Genomic DNA, 12,110 nt, shown 5'->3' on the forward strand with positions numbered 1-12,110 from the left:
AAGGCCTCCAGTTCCTGTCTTCTCATACCTTATATGCCTTTTTCTGCCCCGCCATTTCACTTCCTATTTCAACCTTCCTAGTGCTGGGATTAATGGCGTGTGTGCTTCCCAAATACTGGTAGCAAAGGCATGAGATCTCAAGTGCTGGGATTAAAGGCATGTGACTCCCAAGTACTGGAGTTAAAGGTGTGTGCCACCACTGTCTAGCTGTTTCTCTTTTAAACTGGATTAATCTCGTGTAGTCCAGGGTGGCTTTGAACTCACAGAGATCCAGAGGGAGGAATCTCTGTCTCCTGAATGCTAGGATTAAAGGTGTGTGCCACCACTGCCTGGCCTCTATGTTTACTGTAGTGATTGGCTCTGTCCTCTGATCTTCAGGCAAGCTTTATTTGATACACAATATATCACCACATCACAGTATTATTTTAATAAGATACTGCAAAGTATTTTGTTGAAGATTACTCATATGTGTTCATTTGAGATACTAGTCTGTGATTTTCTTATCATATACTTGTCTGACTTTGGCAAGGGGCAATGATGGCCTTTTAAAATGAGAAGAATGTGTATTCTGTTTCTTGGAAAGAATTTTATATTATATATATTCATATATATATATATATATATATATATATATGTCAAGTTCATTTGATCTACTATGAACTTCAAATTCAATATTTCCTTTCAGTTTTCAATCTGAATCATTTATTCATTTCTGAAAGTAGAGATATGGATATCTACCACTGTTATTTTGCTGTGGCCTATTTCTGATTTTAGATCTGTTAATATTTGCTTTACATACTTGGATATATTTACAATTGTTGTATCCTCTTGATGAATTTTCCCCAGTCATTATTTGACATTCCTTGCCTTTTGTGATAGTGTTTGACCTGAATTCTGCTCTCCCCGAAGTTACATTCAAGTATAGCTATTCTTGCCTTTTTAGTCTATCTGTCTATCTATCATGTATACATCTATCTCCGTGCTATGCCTTGAACCCAGACCCTTGTGCATGCTGGGCAGGTACTATTACTGAGCTCCATCCTCCTCCTCATTTTGATGATCACTTACATAAAATACCCTTCCTCATCCTTTCATTTTCAGCCTACGTATTTCCTGGTGGCCAAATTAAGTCTCTGTGGACAGTGGCTAGCTGTACTTTCTCTTTCAAAAATAGTTTTAGCTTGTTTTTTTGGTTTTTTTTTTTTTAGGGACAGTTGAATTTATTCCATGTATAAATATAGTTTTGGTGCCACAAAAGAATGTGTTAGTCAAGAGGAAACCACATGATATAGTTGTGGTCTCATAAGCTTGTGTTGCCTAATGATGGTGTGGTCACACTCATTTGTGCAGTCACACTCCAAAATGTTTGCTCAATAACAAAATGTCCTAATGACGAATGTCTCAGCTTAGTTCCAGCCTAGTTTCTGTGTCTTGCAGCCAGAGTGTGTGGTGTCTTCAGCAACAGGGTCTTACTACACAGTTCTGATAGGTAACCCAGGGCAAGAATCATAACCTGTATAGTTTGGGGCCCTCTGGGGGATTCCTAAATAAAAGGGAGGTTTCCCGCATCTGCCACTGGGATTTCTTTTTAATAAACTGTGATACTTCTGTTCAAATGCTTTTTAAATTATGTTTTCTCAAATTAGCTTATGAAGCTGTAGCTCCCCATGTGACTTCTTCATGTATCTTCAGTTTGGGTTGGCTTACCCCACTTTCTGTTCTCTCCTACTCTCATCCATCCTTACAGCTTGCCACCCCACTGGGCTCTCCATTTTTAGCACACATGTTCTGCTTTCACCTACTTCCTTAACTGCAACTTCTATTTTTAAAAAACTAAAAATTTTATTTTATTAGAACTCTTTCTTAGGTAGTTTATATTTGTGAAAGAAAAGAGTATTTTCTTGAAATGCTATCATACAAAGAGTTTAAAACATCTCATTCAAATCGCTCCTATTTTTCTTAAAAGTTATACCCAGTATTCTTATTTCATCACTGACTAGCTGTGTGATTTAGAAAAGTTCAGTTTCCAGATTCGCAAAGTGTCCAAAGTGTTAGTCGATGGCAGATAACAGAGTTACTGTAGAAAACGCCTACAAGAGCTTTCTGGCCTGTATTAGCCCTGTGGTAAGTGTTGGGTATATGGAACAATAGTGAAAGCCCCTGGAACGTAGTTAGAGAAAGAGAGGGTACCAAGTTTGTTTGCATTCCTGCGCCTTATAGCTCAAGTCCTGAAAGTTGTTTTTCACTTTTAGCTCCATCCATTCTTGAAAAGGGGCCAGCTTGGAAGAAACACCGACGAGGAGAGCGTCGTGAATAAGGAGGGACGGACAACCAAGCTTGACATCTTTAACTACCAGTCTCTGCAGAATGGTACCAAAGCTCAAGTGAACGTTGGCGAGTTCATCTTTGAATCTCACGGTGTTCAGCATTTTTCCCTAAACGATAAACTGATAACTTGGGGCGAACAGTACAGTAAAGTGAGTATCTTGGGAGTCGGCACCACATGCTGTTCCTCAGAGTGGAGTTCCTCAGAGAACAGGACTTAAGGGAGCCACTGAGTGTCATTAGGCCGAGAGTGACCTCACTTTGTCCTTTCCAGTGCCAAATACCAGGACTTTCTGACAGCAGAATCATTGTAAGAGTTACTGATTCATTTTGGATTAATTCTTTAGCCCCTTGGCCTACCTGGTAAGAAGAGACAACTCAGAAAGTTTTCTAGATGATCACACAGAGGTCAAGGCTTTAGTGGAAGGGACCGACTTGGGTGAAAGAAGCAAGATGAAGACCTGGGGACAAAAGCAGTCTCTGAAAATAGGGATTTCTGAATTTGAACTTAAAAAACCATGTGCACATTCATTGACCTTATTGTTGGAACTTTTCACCCTGAACGATGTGATGAAAATTGAAGTGATGCATATTCATGGGGATGTTATGGTCTTCTGGGATCCCGCTTGGAGGGGGGGGAAATCAGTTTTCTCTAAGGGAATGACACTGTCTATATCATCCACTCCAGGGCAGGTCTCACATTCAGGAGTAGTTGACCAGCAAGTAAGGGAATTCACAGGTTTGGGTTTTTGTTTGCTTGCTTGATTTTATTTGGTTAGAGTTGGGTGGGTTCTGTTTTGTTTTCCTTTTGGGGTGTTGTCATATTTTGTTTTCTAGGTTTGGGGAGTTTTGTTGTTATATTGGGATTGGGGGAGGAGGTTTAGGAAAAAAACTTAAAGTTGAGTGGATAGGGAGGAGGAGACAATCTGGACAGATTTGTAGGGGAGGATATAATCAAAATATATCTAAACTTAAAAATTATTTTATAATAAAAATAAAAACAGGCAAATGAAATAAAATAGAGCAAGAGTTCAACAGAGAGAGAATTATCTTTGGGCACCAAACTCTAAAAGCATGCTAGTTCTTGTTGTTACAGTACACAGAAACCCTGCTGAAATCTACCATCTAGATGCTAATCCTAGATTTCGCCTATTGCCTGGCATCCCTCCTCCCATGTCTCCTATACAGACTCCTCTCGCTGTCTGCAATCCAAGCTGTCTACTCGGATTCAGAAAAACACCTCTTGAAGGAAAACCATTTTGTTGTTTTGATTGCCTCCCTTGCCCAGATGGAGAGATTGCAAATGAAACAGGTATTTCTAGAAATGATTTTGAATGTGGAAATAATACATAATAAGACAGGGCTAAGTAACACAATGCCTGAAGATCATTTATATTTATATAGTTAACTCCCAATACTTTCCTAAAAAAAAAAAAAAAAGTTCTTGCAAGGCAGTGGCGGTGCACACCTTTAATCCCAGCACTTGGGAGGCAGAAGCAGGCAAATCTCTGAGTTCAAGGCCAGCTTGGATGACCAGGAATACACAGAGAAACCTTGTCTCGAAAAACCAAAGGCTGGGGGGAACCTAATTGATTTCAGCCCAGTCATTTTTGTTGCTATTGTTTTTGTTTGTTTTATTTTGAAATTGAGCCTTGCTACGCTGCCCCGATTGGTCTCAAACTCCTGGACTCCAGCGGTCCTCTTGCCTCAGCCTCCTGGATGGCTACAGGAGTGTGCACCTGCGTCTGGTCCAGCTTTGCCTTCAGCACATCTGTGCTGAGTTCAGTTTCTTCTCTTCTCACCCCTGCTTTTCACTATGGCTCTGTTATTGCTGTAGCAGTAGTAATGGGTAAAGTTAGTTCTCCCTGAATACCCTAAACTATGAAATGCATTATAAAAGCATGACCTTATTTCATGCTTACAAAAGATGACTACTAAAAATCAACATTTGGCTAACAAGGAAATTGAAGTTCAGAGAAACTATGTAAATTGTTATGATCATACAACCTAGAAACAGTTGAGACAAAATACTTGTCAAATCAGAGGTACTGCTAAAAACGTTGTAGCCAGAGGGACACTGATGGCAGACACACTGCTCCTTTCCTGGGACCTGGTGGTCATTATGGTTAATAGTAGAAACTCCGTAAACACTCATTTAATGACTAAATAAATATTTGCTCTATGATTTTATGCTTTTCTTTCAAATTACTTTTATTCTTGTGGGAGTTTTTATTGTAAATATACTCCTTGGTATTGTAAGCTAGCACGAGGCCACTGTAGAACCAAGCATTGAGTGACCTCAGAGGATGCAATTGTGGGGATGCTCCTCCCACCCCGCTGATGTCACCACCTCTTCTAAATGATTCTAATTGCAAAGCCTCTCCAGAGCATATTGGCAATGCTCCCTACCAATTTTTGGTGCCCAAACTTCACATCTAATATATATTTCCCAGCAGGCATATTGCCATGCCCATTTTACTCTCCTGAATGAAATCTTCACTGATGCAAAGAATGTTTAAAATAAGCCTCTTTCCTTTTTCGTGGCAGTCACCGACAGCTAGACTGACTGCCTCCCAAGTGCTGGGATGACAGATGAGCACCAGGAAGCCCATGCTCTGTATTCTCTTCAACATCAAATATCACCATTCTCTTAGAAAAGTAGTACATTTGACTTTAATAGATAAAAGGCAAGAAAATATATCCACCTTCATACTTTCTAGGGATACCTTCATTTTTAAGTGCCTGTGGTTCTACCTAACATGCTTGTGGAGGTCTTTTCCTCTTTACCCCATATCATTATGTTCTGAGCCATCAATGTGAGGCTTGATATTTACAAGTCTATATGACTGAATCGTTTCTCCTCCATAGTCTAACATCTACCAAGTGTAACATTATCCTTGTACCTAAATACTTTTCATAGTCTGGAACAAAAATTTTTTGTGCTATGACTAAAAACATTAATTTTAAGTTTGCAAATGTACAAATTTACATTTACTGCAAATCAGGAGTTTAATTGGGTAATATGATCCCGTGGTACTAAACAATTTTGAGAAAAATATTCCTATCATCATCATGCATTTAGTACATTTTTGTGCTGGGTTTTGAACCTAAAGTCTCATATATGCTAGGCATATGCTCTATATACAGGTGCATCCACAGATTATGCAATTATCATTATGTTTAATTACTTAGACTAAATTCAACCAGTGCTCACCATACACCTTTAATAGTAGATTCAGCCTGGGTTCTACGTCCCATTGGCTTTTCAGTGGCTGCTAATACTTCTTGATTTGCCATTTAGAACATTGCATCTATGCTCTGGAAGTAGTCCAACCAGTTTTATTTCCCATGTACCTTTTTTCTTCAAACCACCAACATCTAGCTGCTTATGTTAAAGGATGCATTCTTCAAAATTGAAAGGGACAGTGAGCAGAGCTGATAACCAAGCACATTAACTTTTGATAATGACCATGAAGAAACCATTAACTCTGAAAACAACCTGTGTATACCATTGAAAAGAACTGGTTTGAACCACTCTTTGGAAGAAAAATTAACAGTATAGAATGATCAATACTTTACTGGTATTTTAAGATTTTTGTGGCATATAAACTCACAGTTGAATATGCAATTGTTTTCCTCCCTTTCTTCCTTCCTTCTTTCCTTTCTTCCTTTCTTTCTTTCCTTCCTCCTTTTCTTTTCTTTTGAGACAAGGCCTCACTAAGAAGCTCTATCTGGCATGGCATGTGCTATGTGGACCACCTGGGGGGCAATCCTCCTGTTTCTGTTTCCTGAATGCTGGAATTACAGATGTGCAATATTGTGCCTTGCTGTAATTATTTTTCTAACTAGAGATGGGTCCCATGCAAGTATCCTTCAGAGTGAATGACATCTAAGCTTAGTGAATAAGACTTTCTATTTCACTGCATTTGTTTTAAATATTTAGACTTACCTCTACCTGTATCTTTTTTTCAAAAAGATATTATGAGAAAAATACTAATTTTTTGGTAAAATTACAGAAAACTCAAATAACATAAATGTATGTGATAAATATACATTGACAATTAAGTGCAAAATTATTTTTACTTTAATAAACTTCCAATCAGAATTCAATGAAGGATTTTAAGTAATTCACTAAAACAAGCATTTTTAACATAAGTAAAAATATTCGGGGTTGGGGATTTAGCTCAGTGGTAGAGTGCTTGCCTAGCAAGTGCAAGGCCCTGAGTTCGGTCTCAGCTCAAAAAAAAAAAAAATTCACCTCTAAAATGTATTGCCTTCAGCATTTCTAAAGCAATGATGTATTCTTTGTATCAAAATCAAAGAAACAAAAGAAAATACTACAGTTCCCAAACATAGATGCCAGAAAACATTAGGAGATTTTAATTTCTAGGCCTTCCACGGTCACAACCAAGACACCAACCCCCACCCCAGGGATAAGAGCCCCAGGGGATCATAGTGGAAGACAAGGCAGAAAGATTGTAGGAGCAAGAAGTAGGGGACATCTGTAGTGAAGCAGTATTTGTCAGACATGATAGGGCCCTTAAGCACATGAACTCACAGAGGCATGCACCAGATCAAGCCAGACAAAATCCTTGCATGGATAAGGGGGTGGAGCTCCTGAAGTCCTACCCCCTACCTAAGGAGCTCTTGACAATTGATGGTTGCTAAAAAGAAAGAGTTAGTTTTCTTTAGATATGTGACCCTTGATAGGCTGCCCATGTTCTGGTAGATGGTCCTGTATCCATGAGTATGCAAGCAGCATTAAGTGAACTCAGTGAGTTTTTAAAAAGAACAAGTAAAGTTGGGAGGGAAAAGTGGTAATGGAGGAGGATAGAGAAGGAATTGGAGAGGAAAAAAAATGGGTGGTGAATTTGATCAAAACACATTATGTGCATATATGAAATTCTCAAGCAATAAAAAGAGTCTTTAATTAAGAAAAGGTACAAAAAGAAATGAAGAAATTAAAGGTGTCCTTTCATATATAATATAATTTTCATATTGTCTGATTTCCCCTCAATGTCATTTTCAGATTTCTGGCTCTTCTCACACTGTTCAATTCCACTCACTTTCTGTATATTTTATGGATTCAATTGTATATGTATTTTTCTTTCATGAAAGAAAAACTAACTTATTCATCTTTTTTTCAATAGTATGGTTCAGTGAATGTAACCAGGGGCATTCCTGTAGTCAGATTTTTCTGTCCCACCTGCCAGCTCCCAAATAACCACACAGAGATTTCTTATTAATTATAAAACTTGGCCAATAGCTTAGGCTTGCTCCTAACTAGTTCTTATAACTTAAATTAACTCATATCTTTTAATCTACATTCTTTTATGTGGCTTGGTTACCTTTACTCTGTGCTCCCCATGCTGCTTCCTCTCTGTTTGGCTGGTGACTTTGCCTTTCTTCTTCCCAACATCCTGTAGCATGAATCTTAAATGGTCTTATTAATAAAAACAAACCCAGGGCTTGGTATTGGGGTGAATGCTGGAAGATCAGAGAAGCAGAACAAGCCACAGACACCTCACCTCACCAGTTCCTCAGCTGATCCTGTTTCCTCAGACTAGAAGCCTCTGTGTTCTCATCCAAATGGATCTCAGCTGAACTGCTGCTAAAAGCCTAAAAGCTTAACCAGGCTCTAGTTCCTGGTCCTCATGCCTTATATACCTTTTTGCTCCCTGCCATCACTTCCTGGGATTAAAGGCGTGAATCACCATGCCTGGCTGTTTCCAGTGTGGCTTTAAACTCACAGAGATCTGGAGGATCTCTGCCTCTGGAATGCTAGATTAAAGGTGTGTGTGCCACCATTTTCTGGCCTCTATATCTAGTGGCTGTTCTGTTCTCTTACCCCAGATAAGTTTATTAGGGGGTACAATATTTTGGGGAACACAATATCACCACAGCATCCTCTGTGTCTGGTTGTCCTACCTATACCTCCTGCCTAGCTAATGACCATTTAGCTTTTTAATAAACCAATGAGAAGGCACTTTGGCAAAGGCACATCTTCACAATGTACAAAAGGATTATTCCACAACATTTCATCCTTTTTGTCTAAATAAAAAGGAAAGGGTTTAACTCTAACACAATAAAATTATATATAAGAACAATTATCAGGTAAGAATTACATTCATAATGTCCAGTCCATTTTTACTTTGCAATTTCAGAGAAAATACTCCATTATTTATCCTATCTTGGTGAGTCCAAAGTTCTATACCTAATTTACCTTTTATCGTAACTAAAGAAAACTATAACTGTAACTATCTAGTCTTCAACTCCATCAAAGACCCCAGAAGGATATAATATTACCTGAGTAAACAGGAAGTGCAGAACAAACCACTTCCAAAACTATAGAAATGACAGAAATATCTGGTTTCTTGGACAGTCACCCAACATTCCTCTGTAACATTGAGGCATCCATCTTCACCCTACAGGCTTAGAATACTGACAGACTTTTCTGTGAAGCAAGAATTTTGGAGGGCTGTCCTACCTTGTCTTGGCAAAATTCAGCAATGTCCGTGTGTCCAATTTGGACAGCATATTGTCAGTAGTCAAGGCAAGGGCAGTTTCTTGCCCAAATAGCTAGCTTTTGCCACAAAGAAAGCAAACTCCATATGGAGGTTCTTTGATACCCATCATCCTTTATTGAAGTAAATTGGTGCTGTCAGGAGCAGATGTGTCTCACTGTCATGAAAAGCCTTATATTATTAAAACATTTTAAATGCCATATTCTGTAGGTCTTTGAACTATTTGAAAACCATCCATCTACCTAAAATATATCTCTATATGACCATAACAAATACCTAACATGACTATAAGTTTGATTGTTATAGATGACTAACTACTAACCTGTATTTTAATATCCTAAATAGCTTTTAAAGACTAAAACTTTACATAACCTTTTTAAGTGAGCTGCATATGTACAATACCTTAAACAAGAGTAGAAACATATATACAGTATAATAAGAATAACCTTAAATTTGTATCAATATACAAAAATCCATACCATTGTAAAATATTTGCGAGTAGTGGTTGTTCAAAAGTAGACTCAACAATCCACCCTTTTATCCCATCATTTCTATACCATATTCCCCCTTTTCCCTTCAGAAAGAGATCCCTGAACCTAATCTCCTTTGTTTAGCTTTTTTCGCTGACCATGACCATTAACTTTTAATCAACCCCCCTAAATAATGACAAACATTCATAATCCACCAAACGACCAAAACCCATCCACCCACAGGAATAACCTCGTCCCCCAGTGTAATACATTTTTTTTACTTACATTTTAAAGTTAAGGCATTCTTAAAGTATCTAGGCTGGTTTAATTCAGCAGTGGCTACCCACTACAAGTTCCTTTCATAATCCAGTGTCTCTCAGCAGCTGTTGTCTATTCGTCAGCATTCAAAAAATTCAAAATTAACAAAGCATCATATAGGATGCAGACTCCTTGTGTATTTTCCACCTTTACATAGCTTATTTTTTAATATTACTTTATTCTTTCCTTAAAGGATTTACTTTATCATTTATAAACTATTTACTTTTTCTATGACTGTCTATACCCATATTCTTTTTTTCTTAAGCCTATGCATATTTTTTAAACGCACTGTAACCTCTTTAGAAGATTTTACTGCCTGGATCTGTCTTTACTGAGTACCTGCAGCATTCTCCCATTGTGTGAGACAAATCTTACATTGCCTGGCTCAGCTTAGTGTGTGGTGCTGGCAGATGTCAGCTGCAGCATGACTCAGCTTAGTGTGTGGTGCTGGCAGCTGGCTCCAGCTTGCAGGCAGCTGCTGGAAGACACATCTCTGTACTGCAGCTGGCATGACACTGCAAGACTAGGAAGCCATATTTGGCTCCATTTTTGTGTGTTTAGAACCTTTCTTAAAGCTTTCTCAGGTTTTATGTGGAAATATCTGCCCCTACAGTGGATGGCATTTGTAGTCAGATTTTTCTGTCCCACTTGCCAGCTCCCAAATAACCACACAGAGATTTCTTATTAATTATAAAAGATTGGCCAATGGCTTAGGCTTGTTCCTAACTAGTTCTTATAATTTAAGTTAACCCATATCTTTTAATCTACATTTTTCTATGTGGCTGGGTTACCTTTACTCTGTACTCCTCTCTGCTTGCTCTGCTGCTTCCTCTCTGTTTGGCTGGTGATTTTGCCTTTCTTCTTCCCAGCATCCTCTGTGTCTAGCTGTCCCTCCTATAACTCCTGCCTAGCAAATGGCATTTAGCTTTTTATTAAGCCAATAAGAAGGGGCCTTGGCAAAGACACATCTTCACAGTATACAAGAAGATTATTCCACAACACATTCCCTTCAGAATTCAACAATGGTTCTGTTTAAGGTATACTTCCAATCCATACATTTGGGAAGTGAGTGGGTGGGATGTAATAAATCAATCTGCTTCCCTTTCAGATATGGATCAATGCATCAAGTGTCCTGAAGATCAGTACCCAAATAAGGAGAGAAATCAGTGTCTCCCTAAAATTATGACATTTTTGTCCTATGAAGATACTCTGGGAGCTGTTATGGTCTCTCTGGCCATTAGTTTGTCTGCCTTCTCAGCTCTGATTTTAGGATTGTTTATCTGCTATCGGGACACACCCATTGTCAGAGCAAACAACAGAAATCTCAGTTATATTCTCCTTGTTTCTCTAATGCTCTGCTTCCTTTGCTCATTGGTATTCATTGGCCAACCTGGAACAGTCACCTGTGTCTTGAGACAAATGATTTTTGGGGTTGTGTTTTCTGTTGCTGTTTCTGCTATCTTAGCAAAGACCTTCATTGTGGTTGTGGCCTTCAAAGCCATCAAACCAGGGAGCACATTACAAATGTGGATGGTGACTCGACTCTCAAAACGCTATAGTCTGCAGTGGTTCCCTCATCCAACTGTGCATCTGTGCAGCCTGGCTGGGAACATACCCTCCATTCCCTGATGTTGACATGCAGTCAGAGTCTGGGCAAATCATCCTGTGGTGTAACGAGGGCTCCACCCTTGCCTTCTATTGTGTCCTGGGGTACTTGGGCTTTCTGGCCATTCTGAGCTTGCTTATTGCTTTTCTGGCGAGGAGGCTACCAGACAGCTTCAACGAGGCAAAAACAATCACGTTCAGCATGCTGATTTTCTGCAGTGTGTGGATTTCCTTCATACCCGCTTACCTGAGCTCCAAAGGCAAAACCACGGTGGCTGTGGAAACTCTTTCAATTCTGGCCTCCAGCGCTGGCTTATTGGCCTGTATATTTCTCCCCAAGTGCTATGTGATCCTACTAAGATCAGGTGACCAGTCAAGAAAAAATTTCTTTAAAAAACTTCCTTCTTAAGGCAAAGGAATTTGGTGTGATTTGTGTGAGACAAACCATGTAGAAATAAAGATTCAAAAGAGTGGTGTGAAGTCAATGCATTTTACTAAACATAGTACCTGCTCTTTAATCAAGTGTCTCTGTCATCCTTGGAGACAACTAGTCACAGTGAACAAAGCCACCAGGGGTTAGATAGTTGCCAACTAGCCATGACTTTTAATGTGTCATTTCTTTAAATCACAGAAAAAAGAACTAGGGTGAGAATGAAATAAAATTATTTGTGTGGAAAAAAGTAACAAATGTTTTAAAATGTGCTTCCTGTTAGTCTTACGCAGGATGACTCTTTATATTCAACACAGATTAATTTAAAAGTAATTAGGAGTTCTGATGTAGAGCTCATGGTCTTGTGAAGGTAATACAGACTCCATCTTAGGGGAGGGCCACCATCTTAGATCACCTGCTGTACTCAGTTCCAGGAAG

At 38.9% G+C, this 12,110-nt stretch overlaps 1 protein-coding gene across 1 annotated transcript in view; it reads left to right on the plus strand.

Moving 5' to 3' along the window:
• Positions 1-11,651, plus strand: part of LOC128099755 (vomeronasal type-2 receptor 26-like) — a 34,606-nt gene extending 22,955 nt beyond the window's left edge. The window contains 4 exon segments of the mRNA XM_052721573.1: positions 2,253-2,477; positions 3,514-3,637; positions 10,746-11,185; positions 11,187-11,651. Of these exon segments, the coding sequence (XP_052577533.1) occupies positions 2,253-2,477; positions 3,514-3,637; positions 10,746-11,185; positions 11,187-11,651 (1,254 nt within the window).
• The last annotated feature ends 459 nt before the right edge of the window (positions 11,652-12,110 follow it).

Source organism: Peromyscus californicus, unplaced genomic scaffold, assembly GCF_007827085.1.
Source record: "Peromyscus californicus insignis strain IS unplaced genomic scaffold, ASM782708v3 Scaffold_6__1_contigs__length_162567912, whole genome shotgun sequence".
In the NCBI taxonomy this organism is placed as follows: Eukaryota; Metazoa; Chordata; class Mammalia; order Rodentia; family Cricetidae; genus Peromyscus; species Peromyscus californicus.